At 36.8% G+C, this 25,580-nt stretch overlaps 1 protein-coding gene and 1 pseudogene across 8 annotated transcripts in view; one reads left to right on the top strand and one right to left on the bottom strand.

Annotated features, from left to right (window-relative positions):
• LOC114025543 (zinc finger protein 2 homolog) overlaps window positions 1-468 on the top strand; it is a 21,373-nt gene extending 20,905 nt beyond the window's left edge. For all 8 annotated transcript variants that reach the window (XM_027838991.1, XM_027838992.1, XM_027838990.1 and 5 more), the window contains one exon: window positions 1-468. This exon is cut by the window's left edge and continues 1,610 nt beyond it. In XM_027838991.1, coding sequence (XP_027694792.1) covers window positions 1-105 — 105 coding nt within the window. In that variant the 3' untranslated portion in view covers window positions 106-468.
• Window positions 469-8,959: 8,491 nt separating this feature from the next.
• LOC114025708 lies at window positions 8,960-24,458 on the bottom strand (annotated as a pseudogene).
• Between the last annotated feature and the right edge of the window lie 1,122 nt (window positions 24,459-25,580).

Consider the following 25,580-nt stretch of genomic DNA (forward strand, 5'->3'; position numbering starts at 1 on the left):
TCTGGAGAGAAATCCTATAAATGTATTGAATGTGGGAAAGCTTTTAGCCGGAAGACACAACTTACTCAACATCAACTTAGTTATAATGGAGTCAAATCACTTTAAGTGTAGTGTATATGGAAAAACCTTTACCCAGAGCACTTGTTAATACACATAAGAGGAATGCTTTGAACATCATAGGCATTTAATTAATATTTGTGAATTCAAGTAAATTACAAATGAATTAAGTTAAAATACTTTGCTGAAAACTAGTCTCATGTCTACAGTATTTCTTTGTTCTGCTGTGCAAGTGAAATGTCATTGCTCTTGTAGCATCTTTATTTGCTTGTCCACTTTGTTGGTAATTGATAAATTGTTAACACGTGTTGCTTTTATTACTGCTAGTTTGTATAATTCTTTTTGCTGATATTTTATAAATATCATTGTCTTGGAGTTTGACTAAATTCTTTTGTCAGTTGGTGATTTGCCTTTTGGTAATACATTAAATGGTTGGTATCATGAATCAGTATTGTGAAAATATAAGTGTGATACTTAAAGAATACTATCACTTGATGAATCTTGACATTTGTCAAGAATTACCTATATATGAAGTAGACTCCATGTATGGAACTGAAGATGGAATAGAAGTCTTGAAGAAGCATTGGGGTATAGTGGACTCAGCACTAGATTTGGAGTTCTTATAGTTCTCCTAGACTTGGGTTCAATGTGACCTTAGACATTAGCTGTGTGACTCTGGGCAAATCGCTTAATTGATTTGTGCCTGAGTTTCTTCGTGTGTACTGTGAGAGGGTTTGGACTTGATGGTGTCTGAGATCCTGTTCATCTCAAAATCTATGATCTTACGATCTTCTGACAAAGAAAAGGAATTGAAGGACTGTGGAATAGTCTGTATTGGAATGAAGTTAGGGAAATCCATTAGGGATTACTGTTTCATTTGACCGCTTAAAAAATACTTGATAAAATTCAGATAGAGAGTAGTAGCAGGGAGCTGGCTAGTAATCCATTCTCAAAAGTGGAAAAGCTCTATAGAAATAAAACAATATTAATTAATGAAGCTGACATAACACAAGTTGAGGTGCAACATTTTAATACACTTGAGCGTTCACAGAAAACTAAACAGTTTATTATTATCAGATTTATTCTCTTCATTTATGAATGATAATTCCATGTTTTCTGTGTCAAACTTTACCTGGGCCTATGCGAAAGGCTGACCTCCTTGTGCCAGGTAGCAGTGTGACAATTGCATGAGTGCCTCGAACTAGGTCTACTCTAGTGGAAATCTCTTTCATTGGTTCATTGGTATATGATGTGAAAGCCAGACCCTCTGATTGTATCACTTGAAAGAATGTTACAGATAATAAAAAAACTCGATATAGATCTGGGCCACATATTCAATAAAGCTACTAAAGGGCTGGCAAGCATTAGATAAAGAAAAGATGGGTTATTTGTTGGAAAATCCCAAAGGCACCATATTTGATTACCTGTGAGATCTAAGGTATAGAAACTTAGGAATCACATATTTAGAATGTTTAAAAGATTCTGAGATGTTCTGTGTCTCTTTGAAGTATCAGAGGATATAGTACCTTCAGAATTTGGCAATATCATTCAGCACAAAGGGAAATTACCATCCCAATTTTTGGCATGGGTAGAGAGACGCCTTGTCAAACTAGTACAGAAAGGGTTAGTCCTCCTTTAAAAAAAAAAAAATATGAACAGATTATATCAAGTAGTGAACTGGTATCCCTAAATGATGCTGTAGCAAAATGCCACATTGGTTATATAATAAATTAAAACAACACATGAAAGCATATGAGCTAATGGAAAAGCTCAATGAAAGGCCTACTCATATATGCCACTCCATCACCTTAGGAACATCTGTTCATGCATGGTTCAAAGAAACTAAGCAGGAGGACAGCCCTGTGGGTGCATTGTTAAATGAAGAAACAGAAAAACTGGTGGGACACAGACCCAGAACAGACTTATTCCACCTGGAAAGGTGTGAGACAGATGTCCTATGAATACCACCATCAGGAGAAAGACCAGAAAGGCATTTATATTCCATTAAAATTGGCTGTAAGGGGGTACTACCAAAGAATAGAAGCTTTTGCGTGTAGACTACTGGGCTTTGGACAAAAGCACCAAAATGGACCAGTATACCATACCAAGAGTTTGAAGTAGATATGCTCTGAATCTTTTTTTTTTTCAGTCAGCCAGTTGTTCTTAGTAGTTTATATGTTCATAGACTTAACTAGATTACTATGGCAAATAAAAAGACTGCTTTCATCTGCTCAGCTGGGTTTTTACGAGTTTGACTATATACCTCAGGGTATCTTGTAGCCATCTACCACTTTCCAAAGAGTAGTGGAGAACACAGTTGGAGACAGAACTATTTGCAAGTGCTGGTGTATCTTGATATCATTGTCTTTAGGAAAATCATTGAAGAATGTGAATAGACTGATGAAAATCTTCACTTGGGGAAAATGTCCTGAAGTTTTGAATTGAGAAGTGCCAGTATTGTCAAGTATATTGATAACATAGTATTGCAACAAAGTATGAGAAAGCACTTCTGACATGGTCAGAACTTTCAAGATCTACTGACTTTTCTAAGATTTGGCAGGTGTTAACCACAAAATTTATTAGAAACTGTGTTGCTATTCCTAAGCCACTGAACGACCTTATTTGAGCATATGTGACTGAAGAGATAGGGAAGTAGAAGGGCAAGAAATAGTTATCTTAAAATCAGAAAAGCCTTTTTGACACTAGTGGGCAGACAGATGTGAACAAGATTTCAGAAATTTGATCAGTTGCTTCACCTGTGAACATTAGGCCTAGGTAGACCAAGCCTTTTGTACTACACACTTCAGTGTCAGCTTTAGAGAACTTAGGAGCAGTTTTATTCTAAGAGGGTGGTGGTCATCAAAAACCAGTTGCTTTTGCCAGCAGAGGCTTGAAAGACAGACTCATTATCCCATACACAATCTCGAGTTCTTTAAAATGGGTTGTTACTGATAAATTCAATGACTGTATATAAAGGTAAGTTGCAAGTGTGGAATAACAACAGTCTATTGACGTATTCTGACCAATACCAAGTTAGATACTGGTTTCCAATGATAGGTGGAAGCATTAGCCAATTGAATTCACAGCATACATTACTGCTCAGGGAAAATTAATGTGGATGCAGATAATCCTGTTCTAAAGGCCATGTGCTGAGAAATCTTTGTGCTCAATGGACATAAAAGTAGGCAAATCAATGGAAAGCTCCTCCATATCCACTTAAGGAGAGAAAGAGCAACTTAATTGTATACAAAATAGCCTCACAGAGATGGGCAAAGGCCCTACAAAAAAAAAATCCACAACCATTTATTGCCCATAGGTAAATTAGTTGGAATCCTTGATGAGAAGATAGACTGATGGACGTCAACCTTGTGGGACTCTACCAAAAGAGAGTACCCAGCTGTTAAGCTGCCCGATCCAGATAGTGACTCAGAATCAAACATTTCCAGTGAAGAAGCTCTCATGTATTCCAACAATTAGTTCACATAATGAGAGAACTGAACTAAGGCAATATTTTTTCTGCTTCATACTTCAGCTCTAAAGACTACTATAGTACATACGTACTCCACAGAGAATCGTAACTGCTATCTAGCCTTGACCTTCTATAATTATGAGAACTGCGCTCAGCCCAGATCATCAGCTATCTCGAGTTTGGAAGAAGACAGGTCAGCAGGTTGTAGGAGAGGTAGAATTATCCAAACTAATCTTTGATATCCCAGGAGAAACTAGTGAAATAGTTACACGTATGTCCAGAGGATAATGCTAAATTTACCCATGTAATGTATACATTGCTTATTATTGCATATATTCCTTGATGTACATGTTAATTATTACATGTATTCTTTTGTACATTTGCTTTTGTACTAGTTTTTTGCCTGTATTGTGGCTACATTTACTTATTTATGCATATTTTGCTGTTTTTTGTGAATATGCTGCTTTTGCATATTATATAATTTATAGGCCAATTAGTGTTGCTTTAACTTTTCATGCTTTTATGTATATTTGCTTGTTATATGGATATACATATACTGCTGCGACATGTGCATGTATTGTGTTCTACATGTAATTTAAAGTACAGTATTTGAAGCAGCCTATCAAATGATGCTTTGTGTTATATTAGGTCTGTTTGTATGTACTGCTGATAGCTATTTGCTGTGAATGTACCCTAAGATGATTACCTAGGACACTAGGTTAATCTTTTGTTGTTGTTGTTAATTTAACTTGATGCTATACTGTACACTTACAAATGCCAGCTACATACTACAGCTGATTTTGTAAGGGACCACAAAATTCCAAACCTGGGAAAGAAGGTGACTGGATAGGTAGATGTATTTCCTTGCATATCCTCATCTGCAAGGAGGAACAAAAAAACCCCAAAAAACTTGAAACCTGTTAGTTCTGGAAATTGTAGTCTCTGACAGATAGAACAGGTAAGTGGTATAGTGGATAGAACACCAGAAGGACTGATCCACAGAATAATGTAATGATCAAGGGCCAGAGCTCTGTTTCCCAGTTGACTAGAGGTTGTTAGGTATATAGAGAAGTAGAGAAGTGTTCTGGTAAATGTTTTAGCATCTGGCTCTTAGAGGGAAAAATGTATGCATGATATGCTTTTAAATTTAATTTGTATTACTGTTCTCCATCTTTTTCTTAAGTTTAGATAATCCAAAAAACAATCAAGCCTGATTTGTAGAGTTTGCCGATTTCTGAGGCTGCTCACATTGAAAATTTAACAGTAAGCTCTCTTGAGTCAGTATAAGCTGGCTCCAGTACAGCACTGGAAGTAGATAGGCCTGGGTCCTAGAGGACAGAAGGATATGAAACTCTCCTCATGGACAGAAACTAGAGTACTTTGATCCCCTCATAGATTTAAAGGGTATATCTAATTTGGTTAAGGATTTCAACATCTTTTCAATATACATCAAGTAGTCAACCCACCTCTGGGCCTTAAATTTGAAACTAAGGCTAGGCAGCCTCTGTGCACTGGGAGATAGCAATGGGGAGTTTATACTTTACCCAAAGACAACAGAGAGCTATTTGAGTTTTTGGAGTGGGGAGTGACATGGTAAGATTGGCTTAAGGAAAATTACTTTGGCAGCTTTATAGAGGACAGAATGAAGTTGAGAGAAATGAGATAAAAATATCAATTAGGAGAATACTGCAGTAGTCCAGGTGAGAGGTGATGAAAGATTGAACTAGAGTGGTAGCTGTGAATAGTGAGTAGGGAACAGATGCAGGAGGGTATGAATGTAGAAAAGTCAAAGTATGGTGATGGATATGTGGGGTGAGAATGAGGAGTCAAAATGTGGTATTGAGATTGTGAGCCTGTGTGACTGAGAGGTTACCTGAGTGGTACCATGGACAATAGGTAGGAAGGTGGGTGGGTTTGGGGGGGAAATAAATTATGTTTAGGACATGTTGAGTTTGAGAAGACTTTAGGATGCTCAGTTTTGAATGTTTAATAGGTAGTGATACAGGAGTAAATATATAGATATGGTGTCATCTATATGGAGATGATACTTGAACCTATGAATAAAATCTAAAGAGCATAGGGAGAAAAGGACTTAGGGAAGGGGTCCTGGAGAACATTCTTGCTAAGTAGATAGGACATGGATGGTGAGAATGAGAAAGGAGAACGAGAAGGTATGGTTTGATAGGCAGACTGTTTACTCCTCATGTTATAGTTGTAAGAGATAGAGCTATGCATGGTATTAATATGGATTTGGAACTGGTTAAATTAAAATAAAAGCATTATTATTGTCTAGTGAAGTATCCCAGTGATCTGTTCTTGGCTCTATATTGTTAAAATTTTTCTATTAATGACATGGAAGAAGGCATGTGGTATGCTTAGTAATCTGGTAATATATATGGTACTATATACATATATATATATATATGTACAAGTCTAATTCCAAACTGACCTCAATATGATAGAACAATAGATAAAGGAAGGTGAAATTTACTAAATGTAAGAGTCTGCAATCGGTCTCAAAAAGAGCAACTTTAAAAACACATGGTGGAGATACATGACTAGAGAAGTAGGGTATGTGTTTATGGGTTTTAAAGATGAAGGGGCATTAATGGACTGCAAACTCAATGAGTCAACAGTGTGATATGGCAGAAACAAAAAAAAAAACCTGACAAGCTAATGGCAGTACAGACTGCATTCTTTGACAGGCACAGTTCTGAGTGGGAGAATTAATAGTTCAGCTACACATTTTGCCTTGGTTGGGTCACATCTGGAGTTCATTTTGGGAAAGAAAAGCTTAAGCATACCCATTAGAGGTTGATGATAATGGTGAAAAGACTGGAGAATATGATGATCAGTAGAACGAAGCAGGCATGTTTAACCTGGACAAAAGACTTTTGGGGGACATAATAACTGTTTTCTATTGTCTGAAGGGCTATTAAGAGAGACAGACTTGTTCTGCATGGCTTTAGAAAGCAAAACTGCAGTGGATGGAAGTTAAAAAGAGACAGACTTAGGCTTGATATAAGAAAAAATTTCTCAAAAGCAAGAGCCACGCAAATATGGATTGGGCTGCCTTGGGAAACAGTGTTTTCTCTTTCATTAGAAATTTTCAATCAGAGGCTAGGTGATCATTTGTTTTATAGAAGGGATGCTTGCTTGGCTATGGGTTGGACTGGATAGCCTTAGGGGTCTTTTCCAGTTCTTAGGTTTTCTTATTTTGTTTGTTTTACTTCATAAATGAATTCAAATTGCAGAGAGATTCTGATATTCTGTGCAAGGCATAAGCTGGCCAAAGCACAGAAGAACACATTCATTACATTTTCAGAAGGTTTTTTTTTTTTTTTTCAGTATGCTTACTTTCATGGTAAGGTGTACCATCAATCTGAAGACTCGCTATCATTACTTTTATTTCTTTTTAAATTTTATTGATTTTTTGGCTTTTACGTCAATTTCATTTTCTAATATATTCCTCTATCAAGAGTGCCATCCTTTATATTTAAGAACAAACAGGAAAAAAATGGTTCTGTAAAGCTAACCAACACATAAAGCAATTCTGACAACATATGATATGTTCCACCTCTATAGTTTTCTGCCTCTGGAAAGAAGGTAGGGAGGTACATTCTTATATCTCCTTCCCAGAGCCAGTCTTGGTCATTATAATTTTATAGTCTTTAGTTTCATTTTTCTTTGTTCTTCTCATTTCCATTATTACCATTATGTTATCTTGGTTCTACTTCACTTTCTTTTTTCTTTTTCTTTTTTAAATTTTTTAGGCAATTGGGGTTAAGTGACTTGCCCAGGGTCACACAGCTAGTAAGTGTCAAGTGTTTCATCTGAGGCCGGATTTGAACTCAGGTCCTCCTGACTTCAGGGCCAGTGCTCTATCCACTGCACCACCTAGCTGCCCCTCTACTTCACTTTCAACCCATTAATATGACTATCCCTACTTGTTCATATTCTTCATAATTTTTTCTGGCATTATACCAAATACACAACACACACCATTTCATTGGGGTAAATGTTAAACAAATTGTGTTGCATAAATGTAATGATATATTACAGTTCTCTGCTACTACAAAAAAGTGTTGCTACAAATTTAGTATACATGAGAACTTTCCATCTTTGACCTTGGAATAGGTGTTTAGCAGTGATATTTCTTGGTCAAAGAATGTGGACATTTTAATTAACTTAAAATTTTAATTCCAAATGCTTTCGGAATGGTTGGGCCAATTTACAGCTGCACCAATAGTGTATCAGCGTACCCATCTTTCCTCAATCCATTCAACATTACCATTCTTACTTTTCTCATTTGTGACAATTTTGTAAGTCTGAGGTAAAACTGTTGTTTTGATTTGCAATTCTCTTTTTATTAGTGAATGAATAAATGATAAAGTATTAAGTGCTGGGGAGACAAATATATGGAAGCAAGACAATACCTTCCCTTAAGGAACATATTACATTCTAATGAGGGAAGACAATATATAAAAGGCAGCTAGACAGTGGGGACTGGGCAGAGGTACATGCTTATCAACTGGGCCAGAAAGTGTTCTGGAGGCCCAGTTCCTGGCAAGATAAGATGAAAGTTCACTTATAAAAGCTCCCTAGTAAGCTGGGGAATAAGGAGAATGGCTGGAGTGTAGGTGTAATGGTTTGGAAATGACTTGGAATTGGGAGCAATTTTTCATACAGATCACTTATTCACTGGGGAATAAATCTTGGTCTAATATATTTGTGTCAGCTCCCTACATATTTTAGCTATCAAACTTTTATCAGAGAGAGTTAATACAAAGTTTTTCCCCCCAATAAACCATTTCCCTTCTTGTTCTAAGTCCACTGATCTTATGTGTGAAAAAGCTTTTCAGTTTCATATAATTGAAATTATTTATCTTTTTTTTTTATGATCACCTCTAGTTTTTGTTTGCTTAAGACTTCTCGCCCTTATCATGGATGTAAAAGATGCCTAGTTCTTTTGATGTGACTTTTCATACTCAGGTCACATATCCATTTTGAGCTCATTTGTGACATATTGTGTAAGATGTTTAAATCAGAGATGTCAAACACATGGCCCACAACACTTTTGAGTGCAGTCCAAACCAGATTAAAATTAACTGGGAAATATTTAACAAAATAAATAAAAATTCAATAAAATATAGATGACATTACATTTTAAAACTGTCAATATGTAGTCCACAGGGATCCTTATGTACAGTTTAGTGGTCCCATTTCTATTTGAATTTGACACCACTAATTTAAACCCAGTTTCTTCCAATTTACTCTTTGCTGAATTTCTTAACAAATAAGCAGTTCTTCCTCAACTAATTTATTTTCTTGGGACCATTATTACTTTTAATAATATTGTTCTTCTGTATGAATTCTCAGATGTTCAGGAAGTTGTGAGCTGCTGAGCAAAGCCTTCTCACGTTAATCGTGTTCCTAAGATTTTTCTCCAGCATGAATTTGCTGAGGTTTGAAGGTTTGGTAAAGGCTTTCCCACAATCGTTACATTTGTAGGATTTTTTCCCCAGCATGAATTTCCTGATGTTGAATAAGGTTTGATCACTTAGTGAAGGCTTTCCCACATTCATTATATTTATAGGGCTTTTCACCAAAATGAATTCTTTGATGAAGATTAAATTGTGAAAAGTAGTTATAGCCTTTACCGCATTCATTACACTTAAATTATTTTTCTCCAATATGAGTATATTCATGTTGAGTAAGATTTGACTGCTTTTTAAAGGTTTTCCCACACTCATTACATTTGTAAGGTTTCCTTCCAGCATGAATCATCTGATGTTCATTAAGTTGTGATTTGAAGGTGAAGGCTTTCCCATATTCACTACACTTATAGGAGTTCTCTTCAGAATGAATTCTTTGATGAAAATTAAGTTGTGAAATTAAGCTGAAGGCTTTTTCACATACAGTACACTTAAATGTTTTCTCTCCATTGTGAGTATGCTGATGTTGAGTAAGATGTGTCCTCTGAGTGAAAGTTTTCCTGCATTCAATACATTTATAGAGCTTCTTTCCAGAATGAATTTTCTGATGTTGAGTAAGCTGTGCCTGCTTGTTAAAAGTTGTCTCACATTGGTTACATTTATAGATCTGGTTTTCTGCATGAATTTTCTGAACATTAAGCTGTAAAATCAGGTTCAGGTCTTTCCCAAATTCATTATAGTTAACAGGTTTATTTATTGCGAAGATTTTTGGACATTCAATTAGATGTAAATCATCTCTTGATGCGATAAGTATCATATTTATGGAAACTTCTTACTATAAGAACTATCTGTTGTGTAACCAGTATTGATCTCAGACTGAAACTTCTCTCAAGTTCATTACTTTCAGAGCTTCTTTCTTTACTTGATGTTTCCTAATGTGTGACTGTTACTTGCTTCAAATGTTTCTCCTGGTGACCATGCTGCCTCACTAGTATTCCATAACATTTAAAGGATTCTTTTGGTTTGGAGTTCCAGGAAGTAGGTCTTGTAGTTCTTTCCATTATCATTTCCTGAAATGACTCTTCCACAGAAGTTTTCTGCTTTAGAATGGACCATTGTGATTGAAGCCTTGTTTTCCAATCTGAGAAATGTAAAAAAGTATAAAAGAAATATAAACATATAAATCTCTTTATGGTAGAAGAAAGAGAGCTATTGTAGGAACAGAATAACAAAATGGGAAGATATCTATGATGAATTAGTTCATGTTTATATAAATACTTTAATGCAGGGAATCTGCTTTTCTCATCATAACCCTGTGAGGAAGGTAGTACAATTAATATCATCATTACCATTTTCTTGATGAGGAAACAGGTTCTCAAAGAAGTTAAGTGCTTTTCTCATGGTCAAATAGCTAATAGACAACAGAACTTGGATTAGAACTGAGACAATGTAGGCTTTATACAACCTAATTCAAAAAGAAAGTATGCTATTTAAATGTCAGTCAGCTAGCATTTGTTAAGCATTTACTGTCTTCCAGACACTAGTTGATAGTCTCAAATACTTGCCATTGTAAAGAGGTTCAGAGTGAAGGAAAGTGAACAAGGATCATGAACTCATGTTTTTCTTAGTTCCTCATATTTAGTCTTCCTTACAATGCAATAATATTCCATTGCATGTATATTCCACATGGTGTTTCAATTATTCATTGATCTTTGAGCACTGACTTTGCTTCCTGTTTTTTGTTACCCCTAAAAGTGTTGCTATGGAGATTTTAGCATATAGGTGCTATATTTATTTCTGTCTTTGACATCTTCTTATCTGCTTAGTAGTGGGATCACTGGGTCAAAGAATAGGAACTTTAATGACTTTTCTTGAATAATTTTTTAAACTGACCTCTTTTTTAAAACTAATATTTTATTTTTCCCCAACTACATGTAAAAATAATTTTTAACATTCATTTTTTCAAAAAGTTTTGAGTCCCATTCTTGCACAGTTCTTTCTACCAGTAGTGCATTAGTGTGCACAGTCCCTCCAACATAAAATACTTTTGTCTTTTATCATCTTCTACAATTTGATGTATGTGAGATTAAACCTCAGAATTTTTATATGATTTAATCATTTCATTTTTATTTCAGAAAAATTCTAATCCCTTAATTACTTTCCAGTTGGGTAATGGCTCTTAGTCTTTATATATTATGCTGATTTGCTATATATTTTACATATCAGACTTGATGATCTCTGTAGGTTTATTTTTTTATTCCCTATCAATGTATCTTGCATAGAATTGTCAAATTACACTTACTATAGGGAAATGGCCTAGGCCTATGATTCTAAATGCATAGGTAACTCCTGGGTAAGGAGTTAAAAATGATCAATTTGTATCTTTTCTATAACTTATAGTCTTCAAGAACTGCCTGGAACACTGTAAGGTTAAATGAATTGCCCAAGGTCACACAACCAGGATGTGTCAGATAGACCTTGAACCCAGGTCTTCTTAACTCTGAGGCATCCATTTTGCCATACTGCTTCTCATTAAACTTACCCATAATACTAGTTTTATCATATCATAAACCACCAATGAATGTCCTTCCATTTGACCTATAAAGAAAATAAAATTATTAGGCCAAAAGTGGAACAGACTACCTTAAAAGGTAGTGGGTTTCTTGTTAGAAGATATGTATTCAAGCAAAAGCAGTTAGTTTTTCTTGAGTGTGTTGTACAGGGACTTCTTATGTAGATATAGAATAGACTAAATGCTCTCTGTGGTCTCTTTCAACTCAGATAATTTGTGATTCTGCTCAACACCATCAAATGAGACACTGAGATTTAATGTGCAGACCATGAAGTAGCCTTTGTATTCAATTATTATAATACCTGTCAGAAGTGTTTTCAATTACTTTGGTATTTCTTAGTATATTCTTCATTAAATATGAAAGACTTTGATTATTGTATAGAGCATAATGCTTTCTCCTTGACTAATCAGATGAGGTATTGCTCACAATGAAAGTATTAGCTTTTCATTCACTCACATGGACAGATGTTTCTTGTGTCTTCATTCTTAAGCATCCATGATAATTCCCCATTCTCCAACTGGGAGACTACATCTGGTTTGGAAGGTGAAAGCCCTGCTCATGTAAAAGAAAAGCAAAATGGGTGTTTGAGCTACTGAAAAAGAATTCCTCCATAATATAACCAGTGTCTTTCATATTTAATGAAGAAGATTCTAAGAAATGCCAGAGTAATTCAAAGGACTTCTGATGGGCATTCACTATTCTGTTCCCTGAAAACATAATGAGATGAGCTGGGGAGTTTTGTGCAGAGAAAGATATTTAGGGAGGCAGAGTAATCTCTATCTTCACTGTGAACCTCTTTACAGTGGCAAGTATTTGAGAGCTATCAGCAAGCGTGTGGCAGATAGTAAATGCTTAATAAATGCTAGTTGACTGACATTTAAATGGCATGCTTTTTTTGTGAGATAGATTGTACAAAACTTACACTCTTTTTGCAGTGTGCAAAGAGCTCTGGAATTGGAGACAAAAGACCTGTATTCTAATCCAAGTTCTGTTGTTTATTAGCTATTTGACCATGAGAAAAGCACTTAACTTCTTTGAGAACCTCAGTTTCCTCATCAAGAAAATGATAATGATGATAATAATTATACTACTTTCCTCACAGAGTTGTGATGAGGAAAGCACTTTCTCTGCATTAAAGCATTTATACCAAATCAGTGATGAGCTTTAAGAGCAATTTCCATAAAGTAAAAGAGATGGTGTGGCATAGTGGATAGAGTTAGGAACCTAGGTTTAAATCCTACCTCTAAAAAATACTAGCTGTGTGACCCTGAGTAATTTTCAACTTATTAGTGCCCCAGGTACCTTTTTATAACTATAACTTGCATAGCAAGTACCCATCTGCATTGGAGGAGGGAGTTGCGAAAGCTTCATCTAATAATGAAATCATAGGTTTAGTTCAAAAAAAGAAATGAGGGACAAGCTTTGGGGGTTTTGTGCAGCTGTTTTCAGAGATACATCTAGGGACCTGTAAATTTTCAGTTCTTCCAAAGTGGTATGATAAGGGGCAAGATGTTTACTCCTTTCCTGACCTGTGCTCTGATCTATGAGAGACCATAAGCACTCTTTTCTGCCTTGGAACTGTGAGGAGGTTTTCCTTTCCATTATCACTACAAGCAAGCTCCACCACACCAGCATTCCTCCCTGCCCCAGGACCACCACCCAGAACTGTGACCCAGATCCAAGCACAGGCAAAGCAAAAGAATCCTGCACCAGCAAAGAGATCCCTGCAATCCCTCTGATCAGCCACTTGATTCCCTCTCAGTCTTTGGCCCGGAAGCAGCTGCTGCCCCAAGACTGCAAGGGAGTACTGGGGCTGGGACTGAGCTTCATTCTCTCACCACAGTCACAGACTTCTCCTAATGACCTTTTAAGTTGTCTTTGGTGTTCGTGGGTTGAGAAGTCCGGAAACCACCACAGCTACCCATGATTCCGTCCTCTGAGGGCTGCTCTAAGTTCGCTGAGGCCTATTTTGCCTGTGTGCCCCTGCTGAACTGCGTTCCTCTCCCTGCCTGGTGCGATATACCTTTTCAGATCAACCATCCAGGTTGTCTTGGGCTGGAAATTTGTTTCACTCTTGTCTTTTTGTGGGTTCTCCTGCTTTAGAATTTGTTTAGAGACATTTTTTACAGGTATTTGGAGCGGTTTGGGGGAGAGCTCAAGCAAGTCACTGCTTTTACTCTGCCATCTTAGTTCCACCCCCTCCTCTTGTGTCTTCATTCTTAAGCATCCATGATAATTCCCCATTCTCCAACTGGGAGACCACATCTGGTTTGGAAGCTGAAAGTCCTGCTCATGTATAAGAAAAGCAAAATGGGTATCTGAGCTACTGAAAAAGAATTACTCCATCATGATCTTTCATATTAATGAAGAAAATACTAAGAAATGCCAGAGTAATTCAAAGGACTTCTGATGGGTATTTAGTATTCTTTTCCCTGAGAACATAATGGGATGAATTGGGGAGTTGATTTGTGCAGAAAAAAGTCCTTAGGCAGAGTAATACAATGGAAGTATCTCTAGCTCTGGAGTCAAACAACCTGGATTCAAATACTGCATCTGACAGCTTACAGATGTGTGACCAGGACAAGTCACTTATCTGAGCCTGTATTTTCCCATCTGCAAAGATGACCTTTTTGATCTTTTCAAGCTACATTATAATGATCCTATGGTCCCTAGCTCATTTGCCCCTTCTGCTAGCAGGCTACAAATCCTTCACTCCTGGAAAAAGGCCTGACTTGGAATCTTAGCAAAGAATTCTGGACATAAGGGAATGAATGACTGATAGGGAAATGACAGTATCAGAGGTCAATTATTTAGTTCTTCAAGGCAAAGACATTTTACTAGGGAAAATGATGCAGAAAAAATTTGTTTATTGTCTCCACGGGGTTAAAAATCTCTGACTAATACACAATAAGACAAAACTTGACAAAACACTTTTGACACTCCACAGCCCTTAAAAATCAGCAAGGTTAAAACACTCCAAAGTAAAGGCTGAGTTATAATGAGAAGATTTATCAAGTAAAATAAAATTTCTGTAGTTCTCCAACAGCATATCCCTGTTTAAGTCCTGCTGAACAGGATCCAGTTGTATCCACTCTTCCCAGGTAAAGTCTAGAGCCACATCTTTAAGAGTCATTAATTCCTAAAACACCAAAAAACATTAATGCTTTTTAAAATGAGCTCCCTTCATTACTCATACACTGAGGTGGGCAGTTTTGAACAAATTAATAAAAAATATAGAAGGTGGTTCTGATAAGGTTTGGGTTGCACAGTGAGGACAAATAATTTTCTTTAATTGAGTCACTACCATATTTATCACTTCACATCTAACACTTTACATTGCCAGAAGACATAATAGAGGAATGTTACTGTCATTATCTTTTAAAAAAAGTATTACTGGTGCCTTTTTTTTTTTACACTACAGCTATTTGTTCTTAAATTGACACTTTCCATTAAATCCTCTTTTTCATCAAAGAAAAAACATATAAGTAAAGACAATGGACACAATGATCATGCTTGACAGCATATGCCTCATTACATGCATGGTCCTCTAAGACAGAATTATGCTTAATTGTCATTTACCTGGAACCAAGATTACTCATTACCATTTAAAAACAGTTTAAAAATTATTGATAATTTTTATTTTTATATCAACACTGTGGCTAAAAGTAGAAGAGAAGCAGGTAAATGGGGAAAAATTCCTGAAGCAAGTTTCTCTGATAAAGGTCTCATTTATAAGATATAAAGGGAACTGATTTAAATTTACAAGAATAAGTGCAATCCTCCAATTGATAAATGGTCAGAGGATATGAACAGGTGCTTTTCAGATGAAAAAAATCCAAGTAGACATTGATAAAAATGTCCTAAATCACTATACTTGCAAATTAAAACAAAATTGAGGTTTCAACTCACTTCTGTGAGGTTTGGAGAGCTGAGAAGAAGAAAATGATAAATGTTCAAAGGGCTATGGAAAAAATGGGTTGATTATTGCACTGTTAGTGAAACGGTGAATTGGTCCAGTCCTTCTGGAAAGCAATTTGCAACTATTCCCAAAAAGTTATTTAATTGTGCATGCTCTTTGACCCACTGGTTCAAATATTAGGTCTATACTCCAAAGAGATCAAAGAAAAAGGGAAAGAACTTATGTATAAAAATATTCACAGTAGCTCTTTTTGTGGAGCTAAGAAGTGTCAACTGAGGAAGTGCCTATCAATTGGGGAATGGCTGAACAAATTAAGATATATGAATATAATGAAATACTACTGTGCCACAAGAAATGATGAAGGAAATGGTTTTAGAGAAACCTGGGAGGGCCTGTATGAACTAATACAGAGTAAAGTTAGTAGAACCAGAATAATTTCTACAGTAATGTTATTGTAAAGAAAAACAACTTTGATTTTAGAACTCTAGCCAACCACAATTGCAGAGGACTCGTGATGAAACACTTCCTGACAGGTGATTGACTGCAGATAGAGACATTTTTTAATATTGCCTTTGGGGAGTTTTGCTTGATTAAACATGTTTTTTTTGTTTTGTTTTTTCCTAGTGAGGCAATCGGGGTTAAGTGACTTGCCCAAGGTCACACAGCTAGTATGTGTCAAGTGTTTGGTCTGAGGCTGGATTTGAACTCAGGTCCTCCTGACTTCAGGGCTGGTGCTCCATCCACTGTGCCACTGAGCTGCCCCAATTAAACATGTTTATAACAGGAGTTTTGTTTTTCTTCCCGGGGGGGAGAGGAAAAAAAAAATTAAAAATGAAATGGAGCAATAATGTCAACAGTGACAGAGTATAAAATAAATCTACATAAATCATATATATATATATACACATATACATAAATACATATATATCTATATAATCAGCATAACCCAGCAGAAAAATGGAAAGACTTTTAAAACAATTATGGAAAATATAAAACATTTAAGAGGATGCCCACAAGATATGTAATGAAACTATATGAATATAAATACAAAACACTTTGTGGAAATAAAGACAGACCTAAATGACTGGAAAAATATTAATTGTTCATGGGCAGGCCAAGCTATTATAATAAAAGTTACAATGCTACCTAAATTAATTTATTTATTCGTGTCAAACCAATCAAATTACCAAAGGGTTATTTCATGGGTTTAGAAAAAAATTATAACCAAATTCATTTGGAGGAACAAAAGGTCAAGAATCTCAAGGGAAATAATGGGGGAAAAAAAGTGGGAGGGGATGGGCCCTAGCAGTACTAGATCTCAAACTATATACAAAGCAGTTATCATCAAAACAATTTAGTGCTGAGTTAAAAATAGGTTTTTCTGTGTTATAGATTAGGGACACAACATACATAAGCAAACAAATATAGTAGCTTGGTGTTTGATACTGTTGGGTGAAATAGTCAGCTTGATTCTGCATAATTTTTTAATTGATCCTATTCACACTTAGTTGATTTTGTCCTGTAACTACCTAAGTCATGGTTCTTTGTCTCTGAATTTAGTTCAGAATTCAGCTGGTTTGTAATGCATTAAGTTTAGAAGTCCAGTTCTCTTGTTAATCACTATTCCACTCTTGTGTCAAGGAACTGTGTTGCACTTGAAGGAAGCAGGAAGACACCAAGGCTGGTCTAATATCTTTATGCCACCAAGCTACCTTCACGGATGTCTGGTTTGTCATGCAAAGAAGTCTGGTTTGCTATGTCTATCCTTGGAGATGCAGTCATACTCAAACAATGAACATTTCTCAGTCACAGGAGGAAAGGGGACTTTGTTGCTAGCCCTCATTCCCAAATTTCCATACAATCATATTTTCTTCCATCTATGACGCTAGCCTTCCTTTTTTCTGTACTCCCCAAACTATAAAAGAGAGCTGCCTCCTCATTTAGGATATTAATTGGGGAAGCTGAGATCCTATATATTGGTATATTTGCCCTTTATTAATAAATTGATCATTCTCTGAACTCTGAGTCTCTGTCTACCTTGATTTTAATTCTTACATGGGAAAACTGAGAAGTAATATAGCAGCAACTGGGTTTAGGTCAACAGCTCATATCATAAAGCAAGATTAGCTCTAAATGACACATGACAAAAATAAAATGAGACATCACAAACAAATTAGAGGAACAATAAATTTTCCTTTCAGATCTATGGATATGGGATGGGTTTATGACCAAACAAGGGGTGGAGAGGATAACAGAAAAAATGTACAATTTTGATTGCACAAGTTTTTGTCCAAATAAAAGAAAAGTTAAAACAAGAAGGGAAATAGTTAACTGGAAGTGGAAAAAAAAACTTTGTAGCAAGTTTCTCTCACAAAGGTCACCTTTCTAAGATATATAAGGAGCTCCTTCAAATTTTATAAAAATCATTCTCCAATTAAGTGTTCAAAGGATATGAATAGGAATTTCTCAAAGGAAGATATCCAAGCTATCTGTAGCCATATGAAAAAATGTTCCACATCACTATTAGAGAAATGTGAATTAAAGCAACTCTGAAGTTGGAGGGGTTGTGGGAAAACAGGTATATTAATACATTGTTTTTATAGCTGTGAAACAGTGCAGCCATTCTGGAAAGCAATTTGGAACTGACTGAAAAGTCACTGAACTGTGCATACTCTTTGGCCCAGGATACTAAGTCTGTATATTTAAAAAAAAATCAAAGACAAAGAGGCCTACATTACAAAAATAATTATAGCAGCTCTTTAAAATGGCAAAAATTAGAAACTACCAAATGAGCAATGGCTGGAGAAATTATGACATACAAATGTCACAGAATAAATATATTTTGTCATTAGAAATGATAAAAGGGACAGTTTCAGAGAAACCTCGAAAAAATAAGATAAACTAATGATAAGTGAAAGGTGCAAAATGATTTGTACAATAACATCATAAAGACAAACTCTTTGAAAGACCTAAGATATCTTATCATGCAATGATCAACTACAATTTTAGAGTACCATTAAAGATAATCTGTGCCTACTCACCTCTTGACAGACAGATGAGTATGAAAATTAAGATATATTTTTGGGATATAGCTAACATGAAAATTTGTTTTGCTTGACTATACATATTTGTTTCAGGGTTTTTGTTCTTTTTTTCTTTAAATGGGGGGGAGAGAAAATAAATGCTCATTATTTATAAAATAAAAATTTAAAAACCAATGCTTTATGTTTTGGAAAGCACTTTATCACCTTATTTCACTAGATCCTCACAATAAGCCTGTGAGGTAGGTACTATTATTATTCTCATTTTATAGATAAGGAAACCTAGACTGATGGGGTTAAATGATTTGCCCAGAGTGACACAGTATTTGCTGTGGTATTTGCAGTATTTTTTGTTCTTTCATCTAGAAGCTCCGGATTTTGGCTATGACATTATTGGGAAATTTGATTTGGGGGTTTCTTTCAGGATGACTGGTAGATTCTTTCTATTTGTACTTTGTCCTCTGGTTCTAGTAAATCTGTGCAGTTTTCACTTTTTATTTTTTTTGGAATATGGTATTCTGCTCTTTTGTTTGGTCACTCAGGGAGTCCAATCATTCTTCAATTATGTCTCTTTAATTTGATTTCCAGGTCATTATTTTCATTATTTTTTTATAGTATATACCTAACATTTCTATTTTTTGACCTTTCAAAAAAATCTTTCCTTTTTGTTGTTGTTTTTCACTATTTCTTGCTGTCTCATGGACTCTTTGAGTTCTGTTTGCTCCATTCAGTTTTCAGGGAGTCAATTATTTAAAGTTTCCTCCTCTTCCAAAGTATTTATTCTCCTTTCCTCACTATACTTTAGTTTACACACACACACACACACACACACACACACACACACCTGCCCCTGCCCTGTGCCATCCAGCCAAATTGGTAGAAGGTCATTCCTCACACATGGCTCCCTATCTTTCATTTATGCATATTTCCATAATCCATACGCAATGCCTGAATTCTCTTCTCCCCTCAATCTAACAAAATCTCTCTCTTCTTTCCATATATAGCTCAAGCACCATTTTCTTGTTAGTTTGTGTCCAATCTGCATTTTTCTTTGAGATTTCAATTGTAGATGTTTTCAAGTCATTGTCTTCTTCCACATTTTGTGTCTTGAGGTTCCCTATCATCAGAGTAGCTCTGAATGGTTTTTTTTTTTTTTTTTGCTCATTCTTCTAGCCTACTTCTTGACTATGGACTATTGGACTCTATGTCTGTGTTGGGCTCTGCTCACTTCTGGAAGGAAATGTCTGGCTAGAATGCCTGTCTTTTTATGTCCTTCTGGTTTTTTCACAGCTCATTCTGAGGGGTCCAATTTTTTGATACTTTCAAAGTGGAGGGGAGAAGTCTGTTCACTATCCAGATCTGAACACTTTAAGTTTTTGGCCAAAGTTTGGGTCTGCTGGCTTGTGCAAGGCTGAGCTGCAGTAGACTGCTACTGGTCTCACTCATTGTTAGCCTGCTGTGGGGTTCTGCACATTTAGAGTGACTGGTCTTGGTCTCCTGCCTTGGTCATTCCACTGCAGGTTTATGTGCTAGGTAAAGATTAGAGCCAAGTCCTTGATCTGTTCTTGGGCTCAGAGTCTCAAGAGCTAATCTCTCCTACTCAATGAGCCTTTCCTCATAACAAAGCCTTTCCTTGTAAGTTCCTTTCTGGAACTTAATTTTTGCTCTGTACACAGCTAGGGCCTATAACCCCAAACTGGGTAATGGGCAGCAGAGCTGCCAGTGGGCATCTAATCCTGTTCCCAGTGCTAGTTCAAGGGTCCCCTGTGATCTCTTTCTGCGTGAGTGCTTCCTATACTGGTGTTGAGTCTCAGCCTCTTTACTATCTCTGGGCACTGCCATTGGCACCCTGCCACTGGCACCCCTGCAACTGCACTTCTGGTTAGCCCTTGCCCTAGTGTCCATAGACCTTTCCGTTTGTCTTCTAAGCTGGCCCAGGATGGAAAAATTACTCACTGATTTTTTCTTGACTTTTCTTTGACCCAATCAAAATTCAGTCTGCTGCATTCTCTAAATTGTCGTAGAAAAGATGCTAAGTGACTTCGGTAAAAATGTTTCCCCTTCCTACACCATCTTGACCCCACCCCTTCTCCATTATTTTTTACATGAAGCCTTTCCTGTTATCTCCAGTCTACCCTGTATTTAAATATTTTGTGTTCATTCTCTTTTTATTTATTCGTTGTACACTTAGGTACTTGTCCCCCAGTATAACGTAAGCTTTTTGAGAACAAGGATGAGTCATATCTCTTTCTCCCACTCATGTCAGTTCTTCAGAGAGGCAGGAGATATGCTCTCTGTGAAGGACTGACATGAGCAATGGCTGCAGTTGGCCAATCTGCTCATAACAATCTACAACAGTCAGCCTAACGACTCTAAGATTACTACTTGTGACTCTCTTCTACCAGTGTCCCGGGCTCAAAATCCTGGAGTTTTCTTTGACTCTTCTGTTTTTTTCATTGATGCCTTCTGTTTATTTAACATTTATTTATTTAACATTCATTTCTAAACATACCCCTTCTTACTCTCCTACTCAATGAGCCTTTCCTCATAACAAAGCCTTTCCTTGTAAAAAACAAAACCAAGAAACATCAAAACTAACCAACACACTGACCACATCTAAGAACAAATGAACATTCTATATCCTTAGTTCCCCAGCTCACCACTTTTTCATAACACACTATTTTCCTCATTTAAATTCTGTTCTCAAAAAACTTAAATAGCTCTTCATTGTCTCCTGCATGAGATACAGCCATTTAAAATTCCCTTCCACGAGTCTTCTATTCCAGTCAGGTAATTATATTCACACTGGTCCATGCATGGGGAGGGGAATGGGAACAGCAATTTAAGTGTCTACTGTATACCAGGCATTGGTTCCTCACAATAAACCTGGGAGGTAGGTGCTATTGTTTTGCCCATTTTAGAGTTGAAGTAACTAAGGCAGGCAAAGGTTAAGTGACTTGCCCACGATTACACAGTAAATATCTGAGGATAGATTTGAACTCAGGTCTTCCTAACTCCAGGCCTAGAGCTCTATCCACTGCACCACCTTGCTGCCATAGATATTACTGTAGATATCATATTCACATCTACTTCTGAACGTGTGTTTGTGCTAGTCTTTTCCCCTTGGAATACAGTTCCTCATTCTCTCTAACTAAACAAATCCTATCCACTTTTAGGAACATCATTATTATCATCATCAAACATTAAGCACCAAATATGTGCCAGGTACAGTGCTAAGTGCTTGGCATACAAAGAAAGGCAAAAACATAGTCCTTCCTCTCAAAGAACTTACATTCTAATGAGATAGAAAGCGTGCAAACCACTATGCAAATATAAGACATATACAACGTAAATGGTAGGTACAAATCCAGCAAAAATCTCTTATCTTTTACTTTACTTTTTTTTTCTTCCTTCTCTCAATACATTTAGCAATTACTCGCTGCATATCTTGAAATTTAACCTCACTTCCAGGAAGGCAATGTGGTACAGAGAAAGAGCACTGGTCCTGGGTTCAAATCCAGCCCCTGACATTTACCATCTGTGTGACCTTGGGCAAGATATTTAACCTCCTTAGGCCCATTTCCTCATTTATAAAATGAAGAAATTAGACTAAATGGCCTCTAGGTTCCCTTCCAACTCTAGATTTGTGATGCTTTAATCTTCTTATTTCTTTTCATTTTTTTATACATACATATGAATACATATACACACACATATATAGGTCTTGTTCTTCCAATGAAGTGGTTAAATCTTAATGTTCCAAGGATTAGATTTTACATTTGTTTTGTATTCTTTGGTGATGACCACAGTACTTAGTACTTTAAGTACTTAGTACTTAAAGAGAAATGTTAGGTTGCTGTATCATTTCTGTCATGTTCAAGTCTTTATGACCCCATTTTGGGGTTTTCTTAGCAAAGATACCGGAGTGGTTTGCCATTTCCTCCTCCAGTTCATTTTACAGATGAGGAACTGTGGCAAATAGGGTTAAGTGACTTGCCTAGGGTCACACAGTTAGTAAGTGTTGGAGACCTTATTTGAATTCATAAAGCTGAGCTTCTGATTCCAACCCAGTACTCTATCTAGTGTACCACCTAGTAGAAAAAGGAAGGCATGTTCCCTGTGGAATCCATCATGCTCCAGGATGGGACCCGTTTCCTGAAAGAAAATAAGAGGGGTTTAGATTTCTGGAAAGGCCTTTTTTTAGACCTTAAAGTAGAGAAGACCTAGGAAAAAGGAGAAAAGTCTTTATACTTGGCATCAAAATCATGTTTTTAAAAAATAAAGGCGAACTCCAACTCGCCTGAGATCTTGCTATTGAGATCACAGTAGCTATTCCTTCCTTTTCTGTATTTCCTTCTTGGGGAAGGATAGAATCTTGAGAATACAGGGCTTAAGAGGAGAGAAGGCAGAAATTGGATCAGTCTACAGAATCTGACAAATTAAGAGAGAAGGGCAGTGCTGTCTACAGCCCTGACTTTGACCCTGTGCTCACAGCAGATTTCTAAGGATGAAATTTTGGTTGGTAGTGAAAACGCATGGATTGGCTTAACAATTATTATCATGTCATCTGGAGTGCGTAATTCAAGGTCTCTGCTAAAGTCACCTCCAAGTTTAATGACCTCTTTTCCTTCATCCTTCATCCCATTATCACAGAATGTGGGATGAGTCAATTTCCTGCTTTTCTTACAGAAAGTAGAAAGAAAATCTTTCAAAGAGGAAGTGTGGTCTGGTGATAAGAGCACAAGGTGAAGTTAAGAGCTATGACCAAGCTCAACTTCAGTACTATCTAGTTGCCTGACCCTTTGCAAATCAATTAACCAGTGTATCTTACTTTTCTCATCTGTAGAACTCCGACCATATTTGCATTATTCACCTTATCAGTGTCATAAAGGATAAAAAAGTATTATAAATGCTAAATACTACAGCTTAGCCCAATGCTTAGATTTATTGGTTTATGGACAAGGAAAAGCAAATAGCTGGCATTGTGAGTAAAGCACTGGATTGAAGTCAGAAAAACTTGAATTTGAATCCTGTCTCAGGCACTAGTTATGTAACATTGGGCAAGTCACTAAACCTCTCCGTGTCTCAATTTCCTCCTTTGTAAAACAAGGAGTTTGGGCTTGATGACTTCTATGGCTCCTTACACCTCTAAATCTATGAACATATGATCCCTTAATGAGGCCCCCTCTCTCTACCCCAAAGAAGAGCCCAGGAGGGTTGGTCTCCCCTTTTGTGACCAAATGCTTTGAAAATATTTTGAAAATTTGAAAATTGCAGTGCTATCCGTTGCAAAGAAGGGCCTAGGTTGGATAACATCAGACAAGGGAACAATGGTGAGGTAAAGAAGATTCTCATTCACTGTGGCAGTACCTGTTCCCTTACCACCAATCTAGAGATTTCCCTTTCCTTCCTGATGTTTCCTTCTTTCCCTTCTGTTTTCCAAGGACCCTTATCACTGTGTTGATTATTATCCCTTCTCACATCCTGAAGAGATTTAACCTTCTATCTTTTCCCCTGTATAATTCTCACTTTCCTCTTCAAGGATTTGAGTCAAATCTTTCACCAAGGTGACACCTCTTTAATACTCTTTGGATGCTGAAACTTCACCCAAATCCTGATCTCACTGGGCAAGATGGTCAGGAACTGCTCCAGCACCAGTAGCTCTAGGACCTGCTCCTTTGTGTGAATCTCTGGCCTCAGCTACCGAAGGCAGAGTCCCCAGAGCTGGTTCACAACTTCACAAGGTTCCACATTCTTTAGGTAAGGAAAACATCTGAAGCTTTGGCAAGAATCTTCTGGATTAAATTTATCTCTTCCTAGGATGGTTATCTGATCCCCACGAGCACCTATTCTCAGTAACCTGTTTTGTTCATGTATAGCCAATATCTGGGGGTCGAGGGAGATGGTATTCATCTTATTCAAGGCCAGCATCTCTCCATCTGGGACTATCCTCTTGTTCTTCATAATAATGTCATAATCAAAAGAATGTCAGTTCCTTACAGACTGGAAATCTGTAAACATTGCTCAAAGATATAGTGGGCATAGATGCATCATGGTCAGCTGCAGGAATCCAGAAATTTCAGTCATACCATCTGATGTCAGTGCCCTGTGGAGATTGTGGATGTGTATATCATCCACAAAGTGGTGCACAGTGGAGTACACTTCCTAAGCAAACTGTTATGGTCTCAGCATTGGTTCAAACATAAACAAATGCTGCTCGTTATAACCTGTTTTAAAAGAGCAGTTTCTTCTTATTACCTTTTAGTTAGGGAGTATAAATATGATTTTCATTGTTCAGCTAAAAAGAAGAGACTCAGATACTTACAAGTATGTAGCAGAACCAGCACCTGAATACAGATCTCCTGACTTCCAGTGAGGTCTTCAATACATTATACCATGTTCAGTTCAATCGAATCCATTCATTGACTGAGTACTCATTAAAATACCATGCAAGGCACTAGGGATATAAAAAAAAGAACCCATTTTTAGTAGGACCAGAGTCCCCTCACTTACTGCAATAGGGATTTGTTTTCCTTGCTTCTCACAACACAAATTATCAATTTCCCCAAAAGGCTATAAATCTATCCTTGGAACTTGATTGACCTTTACATCTTCCTTAACCTAGCTTTCTGGTTACCTAAGGGCATGAAAAGTCCCACACAGGTGGAGGTGGGGTCTCTCCAATTTGATAGTTTTCTGAAGACCATGCGAATCTCTATATCCTTCACTATATCCTGCTTAGCTGACCAGATACATTTATTTGCACATGGAGACAAGAGAGGCCCCAAACCAGAGAAGCCTAATGTCTCACTTTGTCCTAACATGGAACCTGAACAGAGCAAAGCCCCTAACACCAAACCTGCTATTAAGTAGCTTACATAGTAACTACTGGGGGAGATATCACATTGGACAAGAAAGTAAATTTAAAGGACAAATGCTGGAGGGGATAAAGGAAAATAGGTACACTAATGCTCTCCTGGTGGAGATATGAACTAGTCCAACTATTCTCTAATTCTGGAGAACAATTTGGAACTATGCCTAAAAGGGCTATGAGACTGCACATACCCTTCGACCCAGCATTACCAT

Source organism: Vombatus ursinus, unplaced genomic scaffold (assembly GCF_900497805.2).
Source record: "Vombatus ursinus unplaced genomic scaffold, bare-nosed wombat genome assembly UNPS02014832.1, whole genome shotgun sequence".
Taxonomy (NCBI): domain Eukaryota; kingdom Metazoa; phylum Chordata; class Mammalia; order Diprotodontia; family Vombatidae; genus Vombatus; species Vombatus ursinus.